The sequence below is a fragment of the Oncorhynchus mykiss genome, chromosome 5 (genome assembly GCF_057628025.1).
Source record: "Oncorhynchus mykiss isolate SJ-2025 chromosome 5, ASM5762802v1, whole genome shotgun sequence".
Lineage (NCBI taxonomy): Eukaryota > Metazoa > Chordata > Actinopteri > Salmoniformes > Salmonidae > Oncorhynchus > Oncorhynchus mykiss.
The window spans coordinates 8,415,632-8,441,874 of record NC_143026.1 but is presented as its reverse complement, the minus strand read 5'-3'; the positions used below and the strand labels follow the sequence as shown (position 1 = coordinate 8,441,874).

General features: G+C 44.4%; 1 protein-coding gene across 2 annotated transcripts in view; it reads left to right on the top strand.

The window, feature by feature from the left end:
- Positions 1–26,243, top strand: part of fbn2 (fibrillin 2) — a 349,375-nt gene that overhangs the window by 57,747 nt on the left and 265,385 nt on the right. For both annotated transcript variants that reach the window (XM_036976697.2, XM_090233643.1), the window contains 4 exons: positions 4,088–4,213; positions 8,400–8,525; positions 18,305–18,457; positions 23,006–23,293. In XM_036976697.2, coding sequence (XP_036832592.2) covers positions 4,088–4,213; positions 8,400–8,525; positions 18,305–18,457; positions 23,006–23,293 — 693 coding nt within the window. The remainder of the gene's footprint in view (positions 1–4,087; positions 4,214–8,399; positions 8,526–18,304; positions 18,458–23,005; positions 23,294–26,243) is intronic.

Sequence of the window (26,243 nt, the reverse complement as noted above, 5' to 3'; positions counted from 1 at the left end):
TGTGTATGGATTAACATGGGTAACTGGGATCTATCAGAGATTAGTACTGTGTATGGATTAACATGGGTAACTGGGATCTATCAGAGATTACTACTGTGTATGGATTAACATGGGTACCTGGGATCTATCAGAGATTACTACTGTTTATGGATTAACATGGGTAACTGGGTAACTGGGATCTATCAGAGATTACTACTGTGTATGGATTAACATGGGTAACTGGGATCTATCAGAGATTACCACTATGTATGTATTAACATGGGTAACTGGGATCTACCAGAGATTACTACTGTTTATGGATTAACATGGGTAACTGGGATCTATCAGAGATTACTACTGTTTATGGATTAACATGGGTAACTGGGATCTATCAGAGATTACTACTGTGTATGGATTAACATGGGTAACTGGGATCTATCAGAGATTACTACTGTTTATGGATTAACATGGGTAACTGGGATCTATCAGAGATTACTACTGTGTATGGATTAACATGGGAAACTGGGTAACTGGGATCTATCAGAGATTACTACTGTTTATGGATTAACATGGGTAACTGGGATCTATCAGAGATTACTACTGTTTATGGATTAACTGGATTAACATGGGTAACTGGGTAACTGGGATCTATCAGAGATTACTACTGTGTATGGATTAACATGGGTAACTGGGAGCTATCAGAGATTACTACTGTTTATGGATTAACATGGGTAACTGGGATCTATCAGAGATTACTACTGTGTATGGATTAACATGGGTAACTGGGATCTATCAGAGATTGCTACTGTGTATGGATTAACATGGGTAAATGTGTATGGATTAACATGGGTAACTGGGTAGCTGGGATCTATCAGAGATTACTACTGTTTATGGATTAACATGGGTAACTGGGTAACTGGGATCTATCAGAGATTACTACTGTGTATGGATGAACATGGGTAACTGTGTATGGATTAACATGGGTAACTGGGATCTATCAGAGATTACTACTGTTTATGGATTAACATGGGTAACTGGGATCTATCAGAGATTACTACTGTTTATGGATTAACATGGGTAACTGGGATCTATCAGAGATTACTATTGTGTATGGATTAACATGGGTACCTGGGATCTATCAGAGATTACTACTGTTTATGGATTAACATGGGTAACTGGGTAACTGGGATCTATCAGAGATTACTACTGTTTATGGATTAACATGGGTAACTGGGTAACTGGGATCTATCAGAGATTACTACTGTGTATGGATTAACATGGGTAACTGGGATCTATCAGAGATTAGTACTGTGTATGGATTAACATGGGTAACTGTGTATGGATTAACATGGGTAACTGGGTAACTGGGATCTATCAGAGATTACTACTGTGTATGGATTAACATGGGTAACTGTTTATGGATTAACATGGGTAACTGGGTAACTGGGATCTATCAGAGATTACTATTGTGTATGGATTAACATGGGTAACTGGGTAACTGGGATCTATCAGAGATTACTACTGTGTATGGATTAACATGGGTAACTGGGATCTATCAGAGATTAGTACTGTGTATGGATTAACATGGGTAACTGGGATCTATCAGAGATTACTACTGTTTATGGATTAACATGGGTAACTGGGATCTATCAGAGATTACTACTGTGTATGGATTAACATGGGTACCTGGGATCTATCAGAGATTACTACTGTTTATGGATTAACATGGGTAACTGGGTAATTGGGATCTATCAGAGATTACTACTGTGTATGGATTAACATGGGTAACTGGGATCTATCAGAGATTACCACTGTGTATGTATTAACATGGGTAACTGGGATCTACCAGAGATTACTACTGTTTATGGATTAACATGGGTAACTGGGATCTATCAGAGATTACTACTTTTTATGGATTAACATGGGTAACTGGGATCTATCAGAGATTACTACTGTGTATGGATTAACATTGGTAACTGGGATCTATCAGAGATTACTACTGTTTATGGATTAACATGGGTAACTGGGATCTATCAGAGATTACTACTGTGTATGGATTAACATGGGTAACTGGGTAACTGGGATCTATCAGAGATTACTACTGTTTATGGATTAACTTGGGTAACTGGGATCTATCAGAGATTACTACTGTTTATGGATTAACATGGGTAACTGGGATCTATCAGAGATTACTACTGTGTATGGATTAACATGGGTAACTGGGATCTATCAGAGTTTACTACTGTGTATGGATGAACATGGGTAACTGTGTATGGATTAACATGGGTAACTGGGATCTACCAGAGATTAGTACTGTGTATGGATTAACATGGGTAACTGGGTAACTGGGATCTATCAGAGATTACTACTGTGTATGGATTAACATGGGTAACTGGGATCTACCAGAGATTACTACTGTTTATGGATTAACATGGGTAACTGGGATCTATCAGAGATTACTACTGTTTATGGATTAACATGGGTAACTGGGATCTATCAGAGATTACTACTGTGTATGGATTAACATGGGTAACTGGGATCTATCAGAGATTACTACTGTTTATGGATTAACATGGGTAACTGGGTAACTGGGATCTATCAGAGATTACTACTGTTTATGGATTAACATGGGTAACTGGGTAACTGGGATATATCAGAGATTACTACTGTGTATGGATTAACATGGGTAACTGGGTAACTGGGATCTATCAGAGATTACTACTGTTTATGGATTAACATGGGTAACTGGGATCTATCAGAGATTACTACTGTGTATGGATTAACATGGGTAACTGGGATCTATCAGAGATTACTACTGTGTATGGATTAACATGGGTAACTGTGTATGGATTAACATGGGTAACTGGGTAACTGGGATCTATCAGAGATTACTACTGTTTATGCATTAACATTGGTAACTGGGTAACTGGGATCTATCAGATATTACTACTGTTTATGGATTAACATGGGTAACTGTGATCTACCAGAGATTAGTACTGTGTATTTGTGTTTGTGTCAACGTACCAGGTGGTTTGTGTCAACTTACCAGGCGGTTTGTGTCAACGTACCAGGTGGTTTGTGTCAACGTACCAGGCGTTTTGTGTCAACGTACCAGGTGGTTTGTGTCAATTTACCAGGCGGTTTGTGTCAACGTACCAGGTGGTTTGTGTCAACGTACCAGGCGGTTTGTGTCAACTTACCAGGCGGTTTGTGTCAACTTACCAGGCGGTTTGTGTCAACGTACCAGGCGGTTTGTGTCAACGTACCAGGTGGTTTGTGTCAACGTACCAGGCGGTTTGTGTCAATTTACCAGGCGGTTTGTGTCAACGTACCAGGTGGTTTGTGTCAACGTACCAGGCGGTTTGTGTCAATGCTGCTCAACAGTTTCCCGTGTGTATCAAGAATGATCCACCACCAGGCCTCCTTAGTGGTGCAGCAGTCTAAGGCACTGCATCACAGTGCTTGAGTTGTCACTACAGCCCCGGGTTCGATCCCAGGCCGTGTCACAGCCGGCCGTGACCGGGAGACCCATAAAGCGGCGCACATTTGGCCCAGCGTCGTCCGGGTTAGGGGAGGGTTTGGCTGGCCGGGATTTCCTTGTTCCATCCCACTCGTTGTGGCGTGCTGGGTGCCTGCAAGCTGACTTCGGTGAACAGTTGGATGGTGTTTCCTCTGACACACTGGTGCTTCTGGGTTAAGCGAGCAGTGTGTCAAGAAGCAGTGCGGCTTGGCAGAGTTGTGTTTCAGAGGATGCATGGCTGTTGAGTCTGTAGGGGAGTTGCAGCGATGGGACAAGAATGTAAATACCAATTGGGGAGATAAAGGGGTAAAAAGTACAACATAAAAAATAATGGTTTACCACCCAAAGGACCTCCAGCCAACTTGATGCTACTGGGAATCATTGTCAACATTGGCCAGCATCCCTGTGGAATTCTGGCCCTGATGAGTTGAGGCTGTTGAGGCTGTTGTGAATATTAGCGTTTGGAATGAAACTCGAATTAGGATTCAATAAGGCTTCTAATTATGGAGACCGATTACATTTTACAGTGTGCAGCGTTGACCTGAACGCAGTTGTGGTTGTTTATGTGCTCCACTCTCATTTGCCCAGATGTTGACGAGTGCCAGGCCATCCCGGGACTCTGCCAGGGAGGAAATTGCATCAACACCGTGGGTTCGTACGAGTGCAAGTGTCCAGCTGGCCACAGGCAGAAAGAGGGCTCCCAGAAGTGCGAGGGTGAGTAACACAGGAAATGGTGGCGGACATTTGGGCTTAATTATACTTTTTTCTCTCATTTCCCTTTTTATCTAATTTACCGTTAAACCGCTCAAGATACACAATAATGGATATTGAAGTAAGATAAAAAAAATAGTGTTTTATCTTTATTTAACTAAGTAAGTCAGTTAAGAACAAATTCTTATTTTCAATGACGGTCTAGGAACAGTGGGTTAACTGCCTGTTCAGGGGCAGAACGACAGATTTGTACCTTGTCAGCTCAGGGATTTGAACTTGCAACCTTCCGGTGATTAGTCCAACGCTTTAACCACTCGGCTACCCTGTATAGTTTTGTTGGGTATTGTAATGAGTATTTCTTTAACATCCTAAGGAATATACAGAAGTCCACTACTTGAACCTTCAGAAAGTTTTCACACCCCTTGACTTTTTCCACATTTTGTTGTGTTACAAAGTGGGATTAAAATGGATTGAATTGTCAACGATCTACACAAAATAATCTGTAGTGTCAAAGTGGAAGAAACATTCTAACATTTGAACAAAATATATGATAAATAAAACACTAATATGTCTTGGTTAGATAAGTATTCAACCCCCTGACTCAAACACATGTTAGAATCGCTTTTGGCAGTGATTACAGCTGTGAGTCTTTCTGGGTATGTCTCTAAGAGCTTTCCACACCTGGATTGTGTAACATTTGCCCATTTTCCAAATTCTTCAAGCTCAGTCAAATTGGTTGTTGATCATTGCTAGACAACCATTTTCAGGTCTTGCCATAGATTTTCGAGTAGATTTAAGTCAAAACTGTAACTCGGGCACTCAGGAACATTCACTGTCTTCATGGTAAGCAACTCCAGTGTGGATTTGGCCTTGTGTTTTAGGTTATTGTCCTGCTGAATTAATCTCCCAGTGTCTAGTGGAAAGCAGACTGAACCAGGTTTTCCTCTAGGATTTGTTCCTGTGCTTAGCTCCATTCTGTTTATTTTTTATCCTAAAAAACGTCCTTAACGATTACGAGCATACCCATAACATGATAACACTATGCTTGAAAATATGGAGAGAGGTACTCAATTATGTGTTGATTGGATTTGCCCCAAATATAACACTAAGTATTCAGGACAAAACGTTAATTGCTTTGCCAAATGTTTTGCTCTATTACTTTAGTGCCTTGTTGCAAACAGCTTAGTATTGTGGAATAACTACAATGTTGTTGATCAATCCTACGTTTTCTCATATCACAGCCATTAAACTCTGTTACTGTTTTAAAGTCCCCATTGGCCTCATGGGGAAGTTTCCTTCCTCTCCATCAACTGAGTTAGGAAGGACACCTGTATCTTTGTAGTGACTGGGTGTATTAATACACCATCCAAAGTGTAATTAATACTCAAAAAGTAATTTATACTCACCATACTCAAAAGGAACATTCAATGTCTGCTTTTTATATTGATTTGAACTAGCAATGCACCAATGGCCTCATGGTGAAATCCCTGAGTGGTTTCCTTGTTCTCCGGCAACTGAGGTAGGAAGGACGCCTGTATCTTTGTAGTGACTGGGTATATTGATACACCATCCGAAGTGTAATGAGTAACTTCACCTGCTCAAAGGGATATTCAATGTCAGACTTTTTTACCCGTCTACCAATAGGAGCCCTTCTTTGAGGCATTGGAAAACCTCCCTGTTCTTTTGTGGTTAAATCTGTGTTTAAAATTCACTGCTCGACTGAGTGACCTTACAGATAATTGTTATGTAAAACTCTATTGCACACAAGAGTGAGTCCATACAACCTATTAAGTAACTTGTTAAGCACATTTTTACTCCTGCCATAACAAAGGGGTTGAGTACTTATTGACTCAAGACATTTCAGCTTTTCATTTGTAATACATTTAAAAACAAATAAAAAAAACATAATTCTACTTTGACATTATGGGGTATTTTGTGTAGGGCAGTGAACAAAAATCTAAATGTAATTCCATTTTAAATTCAGCCTGTAATACAACAAAATGTGGAAAAAGTCAAGGGGTGTGAAATCTTTGTGAACACACTGGGTACATGGAATGAAACAGTAAGATGATTTAGTGAGAAGTGGGTGTTAGCAACATGATCTCATCAAATCTGGTCTATATGTAACGTTTGTCTAAACCGAAGCAAACGGCAGAACTGTGATTTATGGACATGCATCGTTACAATTATTTCTTTAGCTCGTAAAGATTATGACTGTATAGACCTCAAGAACCTCTAGGGTTAGGGTGAGTTATAACTTTGAGAGTTTAAGGCAGGGCTCTCCAACCCTGTTCCTGTAGAACTGCCCTCTTGTAGGTTTTAACTCCAACCCCAGTTGTAACTAACCTGGTTCAGTTTATCAACCAGCTAATTATTAGAATCAAGTGTTCTAGATTAGGGTTGGAGTGAAAACCTACAGGACAGTAGCTCTCCAGGAACAGGGTTAAGGTTGACCTAGAGGACAGTAGCTCACCAGGAACAGGGTTAAGGTTGACCTAGAGGACAGTAGCTCACCAGGAACAGGGTTAAGGTTAACCTAGAGGACAGTAGCTCTCCAGGAACAGGGTTGGAGTTGACCTACAGGATGGTAGCTCTCCAGGAACAGGGTTGGAGTGAAAACCTACAGGACAGTAGCTCTCCAGGAACAGGGTTAAGGTTGACCTAGAGGACAGTAGCTCACCAGGAACAGGGTTAAGGTTAACCTAGAGGACAGTAGCTCTCCAGGAACAGGGTTGGAGTTGACCTACAAGACGGAGGCTCTCCAGGAACAGGGTTGTCGGTAAGGATAAACGGCAGGTTTTAGGTTTAAAACTGAAATACCACACTTTAAACTTAAACACTGAGTGTTATTGTCCCACACGTCACTCCCAACTCCCAACGTTCCTCTATGCAAGCCGTATGTTAGGCCTTCTGCCTTTTGGCCTTAGCCTAATGCCTACTCATGACAAGGCTTTCCTCTGAAACCATTTCAGAGTCCAAGACACTTAACAAGCTATTTAGAACCTCGTAATTACAGTCTTGTAAATTCCTTGGGCTTTAGGCTCGACCCTCGCCAATTCCCGTTGTTGTGTTAGCCTCGTGGCTAATTGCTATCCTCCTACCGTCTCTTTAATCTTCTCAGTTCGTCTATAACATACGTCTGTTTCACCCTCTAGGTGCAAGGTACTTATTTACGAAACCGCTCATTCACCCCTAATTACATCCTCGTAAACAATGATCGAATTGTCTACGTGTTTATATTTCAAATAGGGTCTAGCATTTAAAAAGTCAACACAGTTAGAATCAAAGAAGTATCCTTGAGGTCTCTTTCTTTCAGTGTGGAGTCTACTCGGGTAGACTCTAGGGTAGCCTAGTGATTAGAGCGTTGGACTAGTAACTGAAAGGTTGCATGATCGAATCCCCCGAGCTGACAAGGTAAATATCTGTCCTACTGTCCCTGAACAAAATACCTGAACATTGAGACGTTCCTTCCCTTGAAGTCTCAAAATGGCGTCTTCCTCTCTCCAAGTCGTTTTTTTTTTTTTTTTGAGACGTGGTCCAGTATGTTAGTGCTGCAGACTGTAGTTTACTGAGGTAACAGTCCCAACACTGAGCCCACTGTTTCAGTGACAAAGGTAAATACGAACCTCCTCTCACGCTTTTCCCTCTCTTTTCTTTTTACTGCCTCTCCAACATGCTTTGGATTCTTCAAGTGCAAGTCACTCTTTGTAAAGATATACACTGGGATTAACAGTGAGAGACCATTGAGCACAGAACTGGCTTAGGGTCGAGTCCCAAATGACAACCTAGTACGTATGTAGTGCACTATATAGGGAATAGGGTGCTATTTGGGGCGTAGCCTTACTGTAGCCCCTTACTGTAGGCAGACTGCAAAGTTGAATTCAATTTAAATTCAAAATACCTTATTTATCCCACAAGGGGCAATTGTGTAGGCAGCAGTATATACAGAAAATGTAAATTTGTCCCTATTTGTGAAATAAATTTGTGAAAAATGTGGTCTTTAATTTTGTGTTGTTTTGTGTATTGTGGAGATTGGGAATTATAGCTTACAGTATTTTATTCACATTCACAAAATACACATTTCAACAAAAATGACATTTAGTCATAGGTGATACATGAGTCAAAGATTTTCCTTGCTGTCTGACACCAATGAGACACCAGGTTATAACGTGTATCTCTTTCCTGTCAGATGTGGATGAGTGTGTCACCATTTCCCGCATGTGTGACGGAGGACAGTGTTTCAACTCGGTGGGCAGTTACTCTTGTGTTTGTCCCTCTGGCTACATCCCGTCTCCTGACAAAACTCGATGCATTGGTAAGTAGATTCTAGTAGAAACCAGAAAGTTTAGTGGATCTACGTGTATATTTTCTCTAGTAGTGGTTTTAACACTCATCCAATGTAAATCTGGTAGTCCTGCTAGCATCTGGTAGTCCTGCTAGCATCTGGGTGATGTATTGTTTGGGTATTAGTCCACATTACCAGAAACTGGATTTATTTTCATTTACCCATAGCCTTAGGCTTAAGCTTGACTTTCACGTTACCCACTGTGTGTGTGTGTGTGTGTGTGTGTGCGCGCGCAACTGGGCATGTGTGTGTGTGTGTTTCTGTGTGGGCATGTGCGTTTTTTCCCCCCATTTGTGTGTGTGCGCGTGCGTGCGAGTGCGTGTGTGTGTGTTGTTTCAGGTGCAGTATTATCCCTGTGTAATCTGCACAGTGCTGAGACTGCTGACCACCAGTTCCTCTCAGATTCATTTACTCAGTGTGTAACTACAGGCAGTCTCTCTCGATCTCTCTCTTTCTCTGTACTCTGTGTTCTGTCTCTCTCTAACTCTTTCTAACTCTTTCTCTCTTTCTCTCTCTCTCTATGCGCTGTCTCTCTGTCTCTCTCTGTACTCTGTGTTCTGTCTCTCTCTAACTCTTTCTAACTCTTTCTCTCTCTCTCTCTCTCTCTCTCTCTCTCTCTCTCTCACTCTCTCTCTTTGCTCTGTCTCTCTGTCTCTGTCTCTTTCTTCACTCTGTCTCTGTCTCTCTGTTTCTCTCTCTATCTCTGCATCTCTCTCTCTCTTCACTCTGTCTCTCTGTCTCTCTCTGCCTCTCCCTGTCTCTCTCTCTTCACTCTGTCTCTGTCTCTTTCTTCACTCTGTCTCTCTCTGTCTCTCTGTTTCTCTCTGTCTCTCTCTTCGCTCTGTCTCTCTCTCTGCCTCTCTAACTCTTTCTCTCTCTCTCTATCTTTGCTCTATCTCTCTGTCTCTCTCTCTCTATCTTCTCTCTGTCTCTCTGTCTCTTTCTTCGCTCTGTCTCTCTGTCTCTCTGTTTCTCTCTCTGTCCACTCTTCCTGTTTGCGGATATTGGATTTGGTGTTCCCCTTGTGTTAAAGCCCATTCATCCAGAAAGCTCTATTGTGACTTAGCCCTAGTCATTCCATCATAATGGCCTACCACATAGCTAGTCATCTTATTTACTCATGGTTGGTGGCTTAGATGGTAACTCTGGTAAATTGTATATAGTTGCTTTTTAGAAATGGAACTTGTGCACGATAACCTTATAAAGACCCGATTATTTTGAAAAAGGGATTTGATTTTTAGTACATTTACCTGGATAAGTAAAGGTAGACTTAAAATATATTAATCAAAAGCACTTAATCGTTGGTATTCGTCCACCCATCATGAGGTTTTGAAGCTATTCCATATTTACTGTACATGAAACCTTTGGCCTTGTAGTATAGGACTATACCAAATCAAAGTTTGAGGCTATCACCACCTATTTTATGACTGAAAGTTCCCCACTAACCCCGATCCTCACCAGAGATACTTGGAATCTGGAATGTTGAGACGGAGAGGCTAAACGTCAGTGTCTCTCCGCTGCTGGCTTGGAAAGAAAGGTGCAAGTCATTGTCATCAGGTTTCTTGTTAACAACCCATGTCATCGAACCCGAAGCCCGAGACCCAGCTCTCTCTTACTCCATCAGCAGATCTGGGCTTTCATGTGAATTAGAAAGGCCCATCAGGAGCCTTGTGTGTGTGTCTCTCTCTCTCTCACACTCTGTGTCACTCTCTCGCTCTCGCTCTCGCTCTCTCTCTCTCTCTCTCTCACTCTCTCTCTGCGTCACTCTCGCACTCTCTATGTTACTCTCACTCTCTCGGTGTCACTCTCACTCTCTCTTGGTCTCTCTCTCTCTCCCTCTCTCTCTCTCTCTGTCTCTCTCTCTCTCTCTCTCTCTCTCTCTCGGTCTCTCTCTCTCTCTCCCTGTCTCTCTCTCACTCTCTCTCTGCGTCACTCTCGCACTCTCTATGTCACTCTCACTCTCTCGGTGTCACTCTCTCACTCTCTCTCTCTCTCTCTCTTGGTCTCTCTCTCTCTCCCTCACTTTCTCTGTGTCTCTCTCTTGGTCTCTCTCTCTCTCCCTCGGTCTCTCTCTATTACTCTCTCTCTGCGTCACTCTCTCTCTGCGTCACTCTCGCACTCTCTATGTCACTCTCACTCTCTCGGTGTCACTCTCTCTCTCTGTCTCTCAATTCAATTTAAGGGGTTTTATTGGCATGGGAAACATATGTTTTGCATTGCCAAAGCAAGTGAAATAAACAATAAAATATGAACTCTCTCTCTTCTTAGTTTTTCTCTCTCTCTCCTGTACTGTTGTGTGTCTGGGCCAATTACAAACTACAGAGCAGGGTTACCATGGTTATGGCTTACCAGTGTTATTTACCTTTATTTTACTAGGCAAGTCAGTTAAGAACAAATTCTTATTTTCAATGACGGCCTAGGAACAGTGGGTTAACTGCCTGTTCAGGAGCAGAACGACATATTTGTACCTTGTCAGCTCGGGGGTTTGAACTTGCAACCTTCCGGTTACTAGTCCAACGCTCTAAACACTAGGCTACCCCTCCATCTCCAGACCAGGCCAGGCTACCCCTCCATCTGAAGCATGCTCTGACAAGTGGAGAATGGGGGGAGGATGTGTGTGTGTGTGTGTGTGTGTGTGTGTGTGTGTGTGTGTGTGTGTGTGTGTGTGTGTGTGTGTGTGTGTGTGTGTGTGTGTGTGTGTGTGTGTGTGTGTGTGTGTGTGTGTGTGTGTGTGTGTGTGTGTGTGTGTGTGTGTGTTGGGTAGAGATCAAACAGTGTCAGCAGCTGGACCTTAACCCACAAGTTACCATGGGAGAAAACCAGACCAGGCCAGGCTACCCCTCCATCTGAAGCATGCTCTGACAAGTGGAGAATGGGGGGAGGATGTGTGTGTGTGTGTGTGTGTGTTGGGTAGAGATCAAACAGTGTCAGCAGCTGGACCTTAACCCACAAGTTACCACCCATCACACACCTCACATTCCCCTAGTTGAGACAGGATGAGGAGAGAGTGGTGGGAGAAAGAGAGGTCAAGGTAAAGGAGGACGTGTCAAGTGAGGTGGTTTCATGCTGCAAAGTGACAATCAACTTTGACGTCTGTATGTAGAGATGATTCTAGATAATAGGTATTTTATCAAGGTCAACATTTTTGTACAGAAAGAAAGACCGTCCAAAGAGTAAGAGAGGAAATGTGGTTTAACAGCTGGAAGCCCCCTCGTTTGTGTCCCAAATGAGGCCCTATTCCCTAGGTAGTGCACTACTTTTGACCAAAGCCCATAGGCAATTTGGGACGCAGGCCTCGTCTCCAGAGCTTAAGGCATTTGCCGGTCTGGCCTGTTGCCATGTCTCTGGCTCCTCTGTCTCTCCAGGACAGCCATTAGCAGATAACCAGCTCCAGAGATAAAGTACATTGCACTGGTCCCACTCTCTTCCTCCCTCAACTCCTAGCTCTTTCCCTCTCTCCCTCAGCCCTCAGAAAGTCCAACAAAAGAACACTGAACAGACTCTATTAGATTAGATCAGACGTAGCAAGCTCCTGGGTTTGGTTAGTCTTTTCATTAGTGTTGGATGTAGATCTACAGCACACAAAGTTTGTGGACTACTTTGTCAATTAGTGAAGCGACAGGGAATGCAGGTTTTTTGTTAAAGCCCTCCAGCCCTGATACAGCTAATCAAGGTCCTGATCAGCAGCTGATTAGTAGAACCAGGGCAGTATTCATTAGAGTGTAAACGATGTGAAATGGCTAGCTAGTTAGCGGTGGTTTGTGCTAATAGCGTTTCAATTGGTGACGTCACTCGCTCTGAGACCGTGAAGTAGTTGTTCCCCTTGCTCTGCAAGGGCCATGGCTTTTGTGAAGCGATGAGTAACGATGCTTCGTGGGTGTCAGTTGTCGATGTGTGCAGAGGGTCCCTGGTTCGATCCCAGGTAGGTGCGAGGAGAGGGACGGAAGCTATATGGTTACAAGAGCACAACGTGGCAAAATGTTTGTAGCAAAACAAGTGTTCCTCATTGGACAAGTTCAGGGAGTCCCTCTCTGTTTCCATCCGTTTTCTTAGTTTTGATTCCTAATTAATACGGCCCAGCCAGGTGTGTTGGGCTGGAACAAAAGTAGCTCTCCAAGAGGGTTGGCAAAGGTTTGGTGCTGTAGGGGTCAGTTAACACAGGCAGTTAGGAAAGCAAAGGCTAGCTTTTTCAAACAGAAATGTGCATCCTGTAGCACAAACTCCAACAAGTTCTGGGACATTGTTAAGTCCATGAAGAATAAGAGCACCTCCTCCCAGCTGCCCACTGCACTGAGGCTAGGAAACACTGTCACCACTGATAAATCCACTATAATTGAGAATTTCAATAAGCATTTGTCTACGGCTGGCCATGCTTTCCACCTCTACCCCGGTCAACAGCCCACAGCAACTTGCCCTAGACTCCCCCATTTCTCCTTCACCCAAATCTAGATAGCTGATGTTCTGAAAGAGCTGCAAAGTCTGGACCCCTACAAATCAGCCAGGCTAGACAATCTGGACCCTCTCTTTCTAAAATTATCTGCAGAAATTGTTGCAATCCCTATTACTCACCTGTTTAACCTTTCTTTCGTATTGTCTGAGATCCCCAAAGATTGGAAATCTGCCCCGGTCATCCCCCTCCTCAAAGGGGGACACACTCTAGACCCAAACTGCTACAGACCTATATCTATACTACCCTGACTCTCTAAGGTCTTCGAAAGCCAAGTTAACAAACAGATCACCGACCATTTCGAATCACACCGTACCTTCTATGCTATGCAATCTGGTTTCTGAGCTGGTCATGGGTGCACCTCAGCCACGCTCAAGGTCCTATACAATATCATAACTGCCATCGATAAGAGACAATACTGTGCATAGACCTGGCCAAGGCTTTCGACTCTGTCAATCACCACATTCTTATTGGCAGACTCAACAGCCTTGGTTTCTCAAATGACTGCCTCGCCTGGTTCACCAACTACTTCTCTGTGAGTTCTGTGTGTCAAATCGGAGGGCCTGTTGTCCGGAACTCTGGCAGTCTCTATGGGGGTGCCCCAGGGTTCAATTCTCGGGCCAACTCTTTTCTATGTATACATCAATGATGTCGCTCTTGCTGCCTGTGATTCTCTGATCCACCTCTACGCAGACGACACCATTCTGTATACTTCTGGCCTTTCTTTGGACACTGTGTTAACTAACCTCCAGACGAGCTTCAATACCATACCACACTCCTTCCGTAGCCTCCAACTGCTCTTAAATGCAAGTAAAACTAAATGCATGCTCTTCAACCGATCGCTGCCCACAGCTGCCCGCTCGTCCAGCATCACTACTCTGGACGGTTCTGACTTATGTGGACAACTACAAATACCAAGGTGTCTGGTTAGACTGTAAACTCGCCTTCCAAACTCACATTAAGCATCTCCAATCCAAATTAAATCTAGAATCGGCTTCCTATTTCGCAACGAAGCCTCCTTCACGAATGCTGCCAAACATACCCTCATAAAACTGACTATCCTGCCGATCCTGGACTTCGGCGATGTCATTTACAAAATAGCCTCCAACACTCTACTCAGCAAATTGGATCCAGACTATCACAGTGCCATCCATTTTGTCACCAAAGCCCCATATACTACCCACCACTGTGACCTGTATGCTCTCGTTGGCTGGCCCTCACTTCATATTCGTCGCCAAACCCACTGGCTCCAGGTCATCTATAAGTCTTTGCTAGGTAAAGCCCCGCCTTATCTCAGCTCCATGGTCACCATAGCAACACCCACCGATAGCACGCGCTACAGAAGGTATATCTCACTGGTGACCCCCGAAGCCAATTCCTCCTTTGGCCGTCTTTCCTTCCAGTTCTCTGCTGCCAATGACTGGAATGAACTGCAATAATCACTGAAGCTGGAGACTCATATCTCCCTCACTAACTTTAAGCACCAGCTGTCAGAGCAGCTCACAGATCACTGAGCACAGAGCACCTGTACATATCCCATCTGTAAATATTCCATCCAACTACCTCATCCCCATACTGTTATTTATTTAATTTATTTTAAGCCTTTGCACCCCCGTATCTCTACTTGCACATTAATCTTCTGCACATCTATCACTCCAGTGTTTAATTGCTATATTGTAATTATTTTGCCACTATGGCCTCTTTATTGCCATATCTCCCTTATCCTACCTCATTTGCACACACTGAATATAGACTTTTTTCTATTGTATTATTGACTGTATGTTTGTTTATTCCATGTATAACTCTGTGTTGTTTGTGTCACACTGTTTTGCTTTATCTTGGCCAGGTTGCAGTTGTAAATGAGAACTTGTTCTCAACTAGCCTACCTGGTTAAATAAAGGTGGAATAAATAAAATAGGGGCAAGTTGCCCCTAGATGCTGATCTTGGGTCAGTTTTGCATTTCCCCTATTAATGCTTAAGGTTAGGATTGGGGGAGGGGAAGCTAATGCTAGACCTGTACATAGGGGACGGGTGGGGGTCCTTAGAGAGTGTTCTTAAGCGTAATTGGCTTCAAGCGTAAGCGGCTTCATGTATGCCTCCTCTATTCATCTGAATGTGTTGACAGTTGGAGAAATTGCTTGAGCCGCGCTGATTAATTCGGAAAATATGAAAGCCAACGGTCCAATATCCTAGAACACTGCTGCGCGTGTGAGTACAGGTTTATGATCTCCGATAGAATCCATCCTTATGACCACTAGAACAATGAAAGGAGCCAATTGGCATTCTGTATTTATTTGCAAATTAGAAAAATAACATAAATGTTTAGCTGTGCAAGTCAAGGTCATGGTAACATCTGGGTTTTGGTTTGCGATTGGCTGATGTGATGTGGATCCCCCATGATTTCCCCCAAAGGGTGTATATTTATTTTGGATATAATTTCTAAGGTCAGGGTTATGTTTTGTGAAATACATTAGTAATCAATAACAACACCCCCCCCCCCCCCCCCCCCCCCCCCACCACTCCCACTCCCACCACCGTGACTGACATGTTGTGGATGCAGATATAATTACAACATATGTGCATTTCAGCATTTCAATTGTGGTGATACAATGCATGTTACATTCCTGAACGTGTACTTTAATCACAGGGTCTCTACTGTATCTAGAACAAAAAAAAACATGCTCTTTATTGAGGCCCACATGTGCATACAGGCCTTCGAGCCACGGATGTCAGACAAGACTAGGGCTGCACCGTACTTTGGTCAAAAGTAGTGCACTATATAATAGGGAATAGGGTGACATGTGGGACTCACACTCTCGTTCTTCAGAAGTTCCCTGCTGACCTATATACAGTAGAGCCAGCCAGGCTACCGTAGGATGCTCAGCCACCTCTCACGCCACACTGTCGAAATATGCAGCCATAAATGTTTTGTGTTTAAAAAGGGGATTTCTGGCGACACCCAGCTGAAGTACTGTGTGTGTGTGTGTGTGTGTGTGTGTCCACAGTACCTCGTGTGTGTGTGGGGGGGGGGTTTGTATGTATGTGTGCCTACGTATGTGTGTTTTGTGTGTTAACTGACTATAAGATCAATGTGTGTGTGTACGTGTGTGAATTCCACTGTAGTGTTGTAGTACTCAAGTCCAGTCTCGAGACCACATATTGAGTGTCTCGGTCTTGTCTCAGTGTCGGATACATTCGTACTCAGTCTTTTCTCAGTGTCGGATACATTCGTACTCGGTCTTGTCTCAGTGTCGGATACATTCGTACTCGGTCTTGTCTCAGTGTCGGATACATTCGTACTCGGTCTTGACTCAGTGTCGGATACATTCGTACTCGGTCTTGACTCAGTGTCGGATACATTCGTACTCGGTCTTGACTCAGTGTCGGATACATTCGTACTCTGTCTTGTCTCAGTGTCGGATACATTCGTACTCGGTCTTGACTCAGTGTCGGATACATTCGTACTCGGTCTTGACTCAGTGTCGGATACATTCGTACTCTGTCTTGTCTCAGTGTCGGATACATTCGTACTCGGTCTTGACTCAGTGTCGGATACATTCGTACTCGGTCTTGACTCAGTGTCGGATACATTCGTACTCTGTCTTGTCTCAGTGTCGGATACATTCGTACTCGGTCTTGACTCAGTGTCGGATACATTCGTACTCGGTCTTGACTCAGTGTCGGATACATTCGTACTCTGTCTTGTCTCAGTGTCGGATACATTCATACTCGGTCTTGACTCAGTGTCGGATACATTCATACTCGGTCTTGACTCAGTGTCGGATACATTCATACTCGGTCTTGACTCAGTGTCGGATACATTCGTACTCGGTCTTGACTCAGTGTCGGATACATTCGTACTCGGTCTTGACTCAGTGTCGGATACCTGCTGCAGCCGCTGCAAACTAGCACAAAACAAAAGCTAGCTAGCTATACCGTGGGAAAACTACTGTTCATAATTGCACAGTGACATGTTGGCCTTCAAGAAGACAGAAGTTTCCATACGTTTTTGTAAAAATGGTCCTGCCCATTAAGTCAAAATGTGATTAAGTCAAAAGGCTGATTCCACTGTCACTCCAAAATTTTGCCCTAATACAGTTGAATGGCAGTTGCCTTTATCTAGCTTCAGATGGCCTAGCCAATGTCTGACTAGATGTATCTCCCCAGAGACCAGCAGTGTTAACCCTTACTTTCCAACAAAAACTGAAAAGATGAAAATCAGAACATCATTGAAAATAATATTATAATTAGCATTATTATTATTATATTATTATAATTATTATTTTATAAATCCTTAGCCCTTCTCTGAAGGTGTGGAAGGCCCATTGTTCCCCCACTCTGTTTGGGTTAGTAATAATTTGTAGTGGCGCTATTTTCCCCCAGCATGCATTTTTTTCCACTATTCGGAATGTCTAAAGAATCCAGTTTTAAAAAAAGTTTTAAAAAAACCATCCCCCTCCCCCAAAAAAACAACACTGTTCCACTTGTGCAATAACAAAATATCAACATCTGTTCCACTGCATTTCTATGTCATTACAAAGTATTTAGTAACTATGTACCAACAGTGTTGTTATTGCCCTAATTACAGCAGTACGACACACATACCAGTGTTTGTCATGGGCTGGCTGCTTAGGAGAAAGGACACTGTGTTTTCAGGCACCGAAGTAGAAAAAAACACCAAAGGCTTCATTTTCAGGATTGACAGTGTGTTTTGACTTCATCTAAAATGCCCCTGATAGATGTCTGTAATATTTCACATGTCGTCCACATCAAGGAGTCATGTGAAAACGATGTTAAAGTGCTGCCCCGTATTTACCACAAAAAGGTCGCCATAGGTCGCAGGGTGAAAGGTAGCAGCTATTATCTGAGTGAAATTAGCAACAGTGTTGCGGAATTCGAGTGGTAAAGGATGAATTAGCACATTTCGAAAAACATTGGGTGAATTATTAGGCATGTACCCATACACCACATACACCACACGACGGCCTTGTGGATGTGCCTGTCTGTCTGCCTGCCTCGCTGTCTGCCTGTCTCGCTGCCTGCCTGTCTGTCTGCTTGTCTGGCTGTCGTTCTGCCTGTCTGTCTGCCTGTCTGTCTGCCTGTCTCGCTGTCTGCCTGTCTGTCTGCCTGTCTGTCTGCCTGTCTGTCTGCCTGTCTGCCTGTCTGTCTGGCTGTCGTTCTGCCTGTTCGTCTGCCTCTTACCCTGGGACAATGTGTGTCTGTGACAGCATCCTAGTCACCTATGACAAGGTGTTCAGTATGTTAACTGTGTGATACCATGTCTTGTTCCCTCTCTCTCAGACCAGCAGGCAGGCTCGTGTTTCGGGGGTCTGCTGAACGGGCGCTGTGCCCAGGAGCTGCCCGGCCTCTTCAGTAAGGCCACATGCTGCTGTGACAGTGGACGCTGCTGGGCACGAGGGGCCCTGCCTGAAATATGCCCCGCCCGACGATCAGGTGAGTCCTAGATCTATAATATTCCCCCTATGCCAATGTTTGGTTGGCAAGCCTGGTTCTTAGTTAGTGTGATGAAACATTTACAATGAAGATATTTAATTTATTAGTAGTGATAATCTCCTATTCTACTCAATAGACTATCATATCTTGAGCGTACATGCTTTGGTTCCAAAACACTTGAGTCAATCAGTTATGGCATTGACTTAGCTAATTGATTAAATTAAGACCATGCTTGATGCTAATATGTGTCTTAGTGCTGGGCTCAGTCTAACACCTGAGATCATTTGGCTCTCTAGGACCAGGGCTGCCTATCTCCATACACTATGCAGTGTCATGTGTGAATGACGATCATTATTAGCTATTTCAACGTCAAAACCTTTAAACATTTCAATCAATCAATCAATCAAATGTATTTATAAAGCCCTTCTTACATCAGCTGATGTCACAAAGTGACACAAATATACACTTACAGTGGTAAGAAAAAGTATATGAACCCATTGGAATTATCTGTATTTCTGCATAAATTGGTCATTAAATTAGATCTGATCTTCATCTAAGTCACAACAACAGACAAACACAGTCTGCTTAAACTAATAACACACAAATTATTGTATTTTTCAGGTCTATATTGAATACATAATTTAAGCATTCACAGTGTAGGTTGGAAAAAGGTATGTGAACCCCCTAGGCTAATGACTTCTCCAAAAGCTAATTGGAGTCAGGAGTCAGTTAAGCTGGAGTACAATCATTGAGACGAGATTGGAGATGTTGGTTAGAGCTGCCCTGCCCTATAAAAACACTCACAAAATTTGAGATTGCTATTCACATGAAGCATTGCCTGATGTGAACCATGCCTCAAACAAAAGAGATCTCAGAAGACTGTTGACTTGCATAAAGCTGGAAAGGGTTACAAAAGTATCTCTAAAAGCCTTGATGTTCATCAGTCCATGGTAGGACAAATTGTCTATAAATGGAGAAAGTTCAACACTGTTGCTACTCTCCCTAGGAGTGGCCGTCCTGCAAAGATGCCTGCAAGAGCACAGCGCAGAATGCTCAATGAGGTTAAGAAGAATCCTAGAGTGTCAGCTAAAGACTTACAGAAATCTCTGGAACATGCTAACATCTCTGTTGATGAGTCTACGACATGTAAAACACTGAACAAGAATGGTGTTCATGGGAGGACACCACGGAAGAAGCCACTGCTGTCCAAAAATAACATTGCTGCACGTCTGAAGATAGTAAAAGAGCATCTGGATGTTCCACAGCACTAAAAAGGCACAGCACACCAACATCAAAACTTCATCCCAACTGCAAAGTCTGGTGGAGGGAGAATCATGGTTTGGAGCTGCTTTGCTGCCTCAGGCCCTGGACAGCTTGTTATCATTGACGGAAAAATGAATTCCCAAGTTTATCAAGACATTTTGCAGGAGAATGTTAGGCTGTCCACCAGTTGAATCTCAACAGAAGTTGGGTGATACAACAGGACAACAACCCAAAACACAGAAGTAAATCAACGACAGAATGGCTTCAACAGAAGATAATACTCCTTCTGGAGTGGCCCAATCAGAGTCCTGACCTCAACCTGATTGAGATGCTGTGGCATGACCTAAAGAAAGCGGTTCACACCAAACATCCCAAGAATATTGCTGAACTGAAATAGTTTTTTAAAGAGGAATGTTCCAAAATCCCTCCTGACTGTTGTGCAGGTCTGATTCGCAACTACAGAAAACATTTGGTTTAGGTTATTGCTGCCAAAGGAGGGGTGACCAGTTATTAAATCCAAGTTTGGTTTGGGGAATGGGAACCAGGTGTGGGGAATGGGAACCAGGTGTGGGGAATGGGAACCAGGTGTGGGGAATGGGAACCAGGTTTGGGGAATGGGAACCAGGTGTGGGGAATGGGAACCAGGTGTGGGGAATGGGAACCAGGTGTGGGGAATGGGAACCAGGTGTGTGGAATGGGAACCAGGTGTGGGGAATGGGAACCAGGTGTGGGGAATGGGAACCAGGTGTGGGGAATAGGAACCAGATGTGGGGAATAGGAACCAGGTGTGGGGAATGGGAACCAGGTGTGGGGAATGGGAACCAGGTGTGGGGAATGGGAACCAGGTGTGGGGAATGGGAACCAGGTGTGGGGAATAGGAACCAGGTGTGGGGAATGGGAACCAGGTGTAGGGAATGGGAACCAGGTGTGGGGAATGGGAACCAGGTGTGGGGAATGGGAACCAGGTGTGGGGAATGGGAACCAGGTGTGGGGAATGGGAACCAGGTGTGGGGAATGGGAACCAGGTGTGGGGAATGGGAACCAGGTGTAGGGAATGGGAACCAGGTGTGGGAAATGGGAACCAGGTGTGTGGAATGGGAACCAGTGGTGGGGAATGGGAACCAGGTGTGGGGAATGGGAACCAGGTTTGGGGAATGGGAACCAGGTGTGTGGAATGGGAACCAGGTGTGGGGAATTGGAACCAGGTTTGGGGAATGGGAACCAGGTGTGGGGAATGGGAACCAGGTGTAGGGAATGGGAACCAGGTGTGGGGAATGGGAACCAGGTGTAGGGAATGGGAACCAGGTGTGGGGAATGGGAACCAGGTGTGGGGAATGGGAACCAGGTGTGGGGAATGGGAACCAGGTGTGGGGAATGGGAACCAGGTGTGCGTAATGAGACAAGACAGTCTGTGGTTGGTGGTAATGAATCCAGTTCAGTGACGCCTAGAAGGCCCGGTAACGTCGACCTCCGTAGCTGGTGAACGGAATGAGCATCAGTACTGGGGGGGGGGATCTGTGACACTACTTCAACGTCAAAACCTTTAGACATTTCCATAGTTATATTTCTCTGTATCATTATTAGCTACTTCAACGTCAAAACCATCGTTATATCTCTCTGTATTAAAGAGTTATGTAAGTTCTGCCCTCAACTGCACCTCATTGTAAAACGCCCTTGAAAACCTGAGGCAGGTTGGAGAACCGCTGAATCTGATGCTGAGCCCAGTTCAAAGCTCCTGTCATGTGGTAACAGATAGTGTTCAGCTGCTGCAGGCGGTAACAGAATTTTACCTTGGTGATGTCAGGGCAGACTGGAGGGCACGGAAAGCCCCTGGCACTCTCCCCCATTTCCTCTGGCTCTCACCCCAGACTGGGCATAGCACACAGGATATCTGCTCCTCCAACTCCTACTTCACTGGCATGTGTTGCTTTGGTTTCATCTCAAGTCTAGAGGACAGGGGTGAGCAACTCAGGTTGGTTTCACCTCAAATCTAGAGGACAGGGGTGAGCAACTCAGGTTGGTTTCACCTCAAATCTAGAGGACAGCGGTGAGCAACTCAGGTTGGTTTCACCTCAAATCTAGAGGACAGCGGTGAGCAACTCAGTTTGGTTTCACCTCAAATCTAGAGGACAGCGGTGAGCAACTCAGGTTGGTTTCAACTAAAATCTAGAGGACAGCGGTGAGCAACTCAGGTTGGTTTCATCTCAAGTCTAGAGGACAGGGATGAGCAACTCAGGTTGGTTTCATCTCAAGTCTAGAGGACAGGGGTGAGCAACTCAGGTTGGTTTCACCTCAAATCTAGAGGACAGCGGTGAGCAACTCAGGTTGGTTTCACCTAAAATCTAGAGGACAGCGGTGAGCAACTCAGTTTGGTTTCATCTCAAATCTAGAGGACAGCGGCGAGCAACTCAGGTTGGTTTCACCTAAAATCTAGAGGACAGGGGTGAGCAACTCAGGTTGGTTTCACCTCAAGTCTAGAGGACAGCGGTGAGCAACTCAGGTTGGTTTCATCTCAAGTCTAGAGGACAGGGGTGAGCAACTCAGGTTGGTTTCACCTCAAATCTAGAGGACAGTGGTGAGCAACTCAGGTTGGTTTCACCTCAAATCTAGAGGACAGCGGTGAGCAACTCAGGATGGTTTCACCTAAAATCTAGAGGACAGCGGTGAGCAACTCAGTTTGGTTTCATCTCAAATCTAGAGGACAGAGGCGAGCAACTCAGGTTGGTTTCACCTAAAATCTAGAGGACAGGGGTGAGCAACTCAGTTTGGTTTCACCTCAAGTCTAGAGGACAGCGGTGAGCAACTCAGGTTGGTTTCATCTCAAGTCTAGAGGACAGGGGTGAGCAACTCATGTTTGTGGGGGGCCGGAACGTCTGCTGGGTCATGTTCGGTAAGCACAAAATGGGAGAAACGTAGGAGAACTTGAATTTGTCCAATAATGTTCATGAAATCTTCAAAATTGTTGCTGTGTTGTGGCCTACAGAACATGACCGTGGGTTGTGATTGCTTTAGATCTTATCGAGAGCTTTAGAGAGTATTTGTGTGCTCTCGGATCAACCAACTGACTTGATACTTTGATGTCAAAGAGAGAGGGTTTGAAGTAGTTTGGCTTAGTGTCCTTAGACATGATCTGTTTCAAGGCACACTGTAGTTTATGACCTTTGACCTCTACTGCCGGTCTAACCTATTGATGTTTGAACATTTCAAACCTGTTCCACCATCATCCAGATGACCTTTCCTCTCATTGCTGACTAACATTTTGACCTTTGTCTCACCGTCCCCCAGAGGAGTACCGCCGGCTGTGTGTCCAAGGAGTCCTACCTTACCCAGATGGAGACTTTGGAGGGAGACCCAACCCCATGAATCCTCTAAATCCTTTGATCCCTCAAAGACCCAATGGTGGCAACGACCCGTCCAGCCCCAATGGTGGCTATGATCCATCTAGACCCAATGGGGGGTATGACCCATCCAGGCCCAATGGTAGGCATGATCCATCTAAACCCAGCAGTGGCTACGATCCAACACTGAATGGCCAAGGGGTTCCCAATGGAAATGGACAAAGGCCAGACTTAGGTAAGGAAACCTCCACATGCACTATAAGCACCCACACATTCAACAGATAGAGCATAGGAGAATAGGAGCATAGGCTCTGCAAGCTGTAAGACATGCACAGTATATATATGCAGAGCATTCGTTAAGTATTCAGACCCCATGACCTCTTCCACATTTTGTTACGTTACAGCCTCATTCTAAAATGGATTAAATCAAATAAAATCCTCATCAATCTACACACAATACCTCATAATGACAAAGTGAAAACAAGTTTTTAGAAATGTTTGCAAATGTATTAAAAATAATAAACAGAAATACCTTATTTACATAAGTATTCAGACCCTTTGCTATGAGACTCGAAATTGAGCTCAGGTGCATCCTGTTTACATTGATCCTCCTTGAGATGTTTCTATAACTTGATTGGAGTCCACCTGTGGTAAATTACAATTGATTGGACATAATTTGGAAAGCCACACAACTGTCTATATAAGGTCCCACAGTTGACAGTGCATGTCAGAGCAAAAACCAAGCCAGGGGGTTGAAGGAATTGTCCGTAGAGCTCCTAGACAGGATTGTGTCGAGGCATGGATCTGGGGAATGGTATCTGGTAAAATGGTAAAATGTCTGCAGCATTGAAGGTCCCCAAGAACACAGTGGCCTCCATCATTCTTAAATGGAAGTTTGGAACCACCAAGACTCTTCCTAGAGCTGGCCACCCGGCCAAACTGTTCAATCTGGGGAGAAGGGCCTTGGTCAGGGAGGTGACCAAGAACCCAATGGTCACTCTAACAGAGCTCCAGAGTTCCTCTGTGGAGATGGGAGAAACTTCCAGAAGGACAACCATGTCTGCAGCACTCCACCAATCAGGCCTTTATGGTAGAGTGGCCAGACGGAAGCCACTCCTTTGTAAAAGGCACATGACAGCCCGCTTGGAGTTTGCCAAATGGCACCTAAAGAACTCTCAGACCATGAGAAACAAGATTATCTGGTCTGATGAAACCAAGATTGAACTCTTTGGCCTGAATGCCAAGCGTCACGTCTGGAGGAAACCTGGCACCATCCCTACGGTGAAGCATGGTGGTGGCAGCATCATGCTGTGGTGATGTTTTTCAGCGACAGGGACTGGGAGACTAGTCAGGATTGAGGAAAAGACGAATGGAGCAAAGTACAGAGAGCTCCATGATGAAAACCTGCTCCAGAGCGCTCAGGACCTCAGACTAGGGCGAAGGTTCCTCTTCCAACAGGACAACAACCCTAAACACACAGCCAAGACAACGCAGGAGTAGCTTCAGGACAAATCTCTGAATGTCCTTGAGTGGCCAGCCAGAGCCCGGGCTTGAACCCGATCAAACATCTCTGGAGAGACCTGAAAATAGCTGTTCAGCGACACTCCCCATCCAGCCTGACAGCGCTTGAGAGGATCTGCAGAGAAGAATTGGAGAAACTCTCCAAATATATGTGTGCCAAGCTTGTAGCGTCATACCCAAGATGACTCAAGGCTGTAATCGCTGCTTCAATAAAGTACTGGGTAAAGGGTCTGAATACTTATGTAAATGTGATATTTCCTTATTTAAAAAATGAATTCTACATTTACAAAAATGTCAAAGCTTTTGCTGTTTTTTTAATGGGATATTGTGTGAAGATTGATGAGGGAAAAATGTGTTTTACTACATTTTAGAATAAGGTTGTAACGTAACAAAATGTGGAAAAAGTCAAGGGGTCTGAATAATTTCCAAATGCACTGTAGATGGATTGAGGGATGAATGGATATGGATGGATGGAGGGATGAACAGATATGGATGGATGGATGAATGGATAGGGATGGATGGAGGGATGAATGGATATGGATGGATGGAGGGATGAATGGATATGGATGGATGGAGGGATGAATGGATAGGGATGGATGGAGGGATGAATGGATAGGGATGGATGGAGGGATGAATGGATATGGATGGATGGAGGGATGAATGGATATGGATGGATGGAGGGATGAATGGATATGGATGGATGGAGGGATGAATGGATATGGATGGATGGAGGGATGAATGGATATGGATGGATGGAGGGATGAATGGATATGGATGGATGGAGGGATGAATGGATAGGGATGGATGGAGGGATGAATGGATATGGATGGATGGAGGGATGAATGGATATGGATGGATGGAGGGATGAATGGATAGGGATGGATGGAGGGATGAATGGATATGGATGGACGGAGGGATGAACGGATATGGATGGATGGAGGGATGAATGGATATGGATGGATGGAGGGATGAATGGATAGGGATGGATGGAGGGATGAATGGATATGGATGGATGGAGGGATGAATGGATAGGGATGGATGGAGGGATGAATGGATAGGGATGGATGGAGGGATGAATGGATATGGATGGATGGAGGGATGAATGGATAGGGATGGATGGATATGGATGGATGGAGGGATGAATGGATAGGGATGGATGGAGGGATGAATGGATATGGATGGATGGAGGGATGAATGGATAGGGATGGATGGATATGGATGGATGGAGGGATGAACGGATATGGATGGATGGAGGGATGAATGGATATGGATGGATGGAGGGATGAATGGATATGGATGGATGGAGGGATGAATGGATATGGATGGATGGAGGGATGAACGGATATGGATGGATGGAGGGATGAATGGATATGGATGGATGGAGGGATGAATGGATATGGATGGATGGAGGGATGAATGGATATGGATGGACGGAGGGATGAATGGATAGGGATGGATGGATATGGATGGATGGAGGGATGAATGGATAGGGATGGATGGAGGGATGAATGGATATGGATGGATGGAGGGATGGATGGATATGGATGGATGGAGGGATGAACGGATATGGATGGATGGAGGGATGAATGGATATGGATGGATGGAGGGATGAATGGATATGGATGGATGGAGGGATGAATGGATATGGATGGATGGAGGGATGA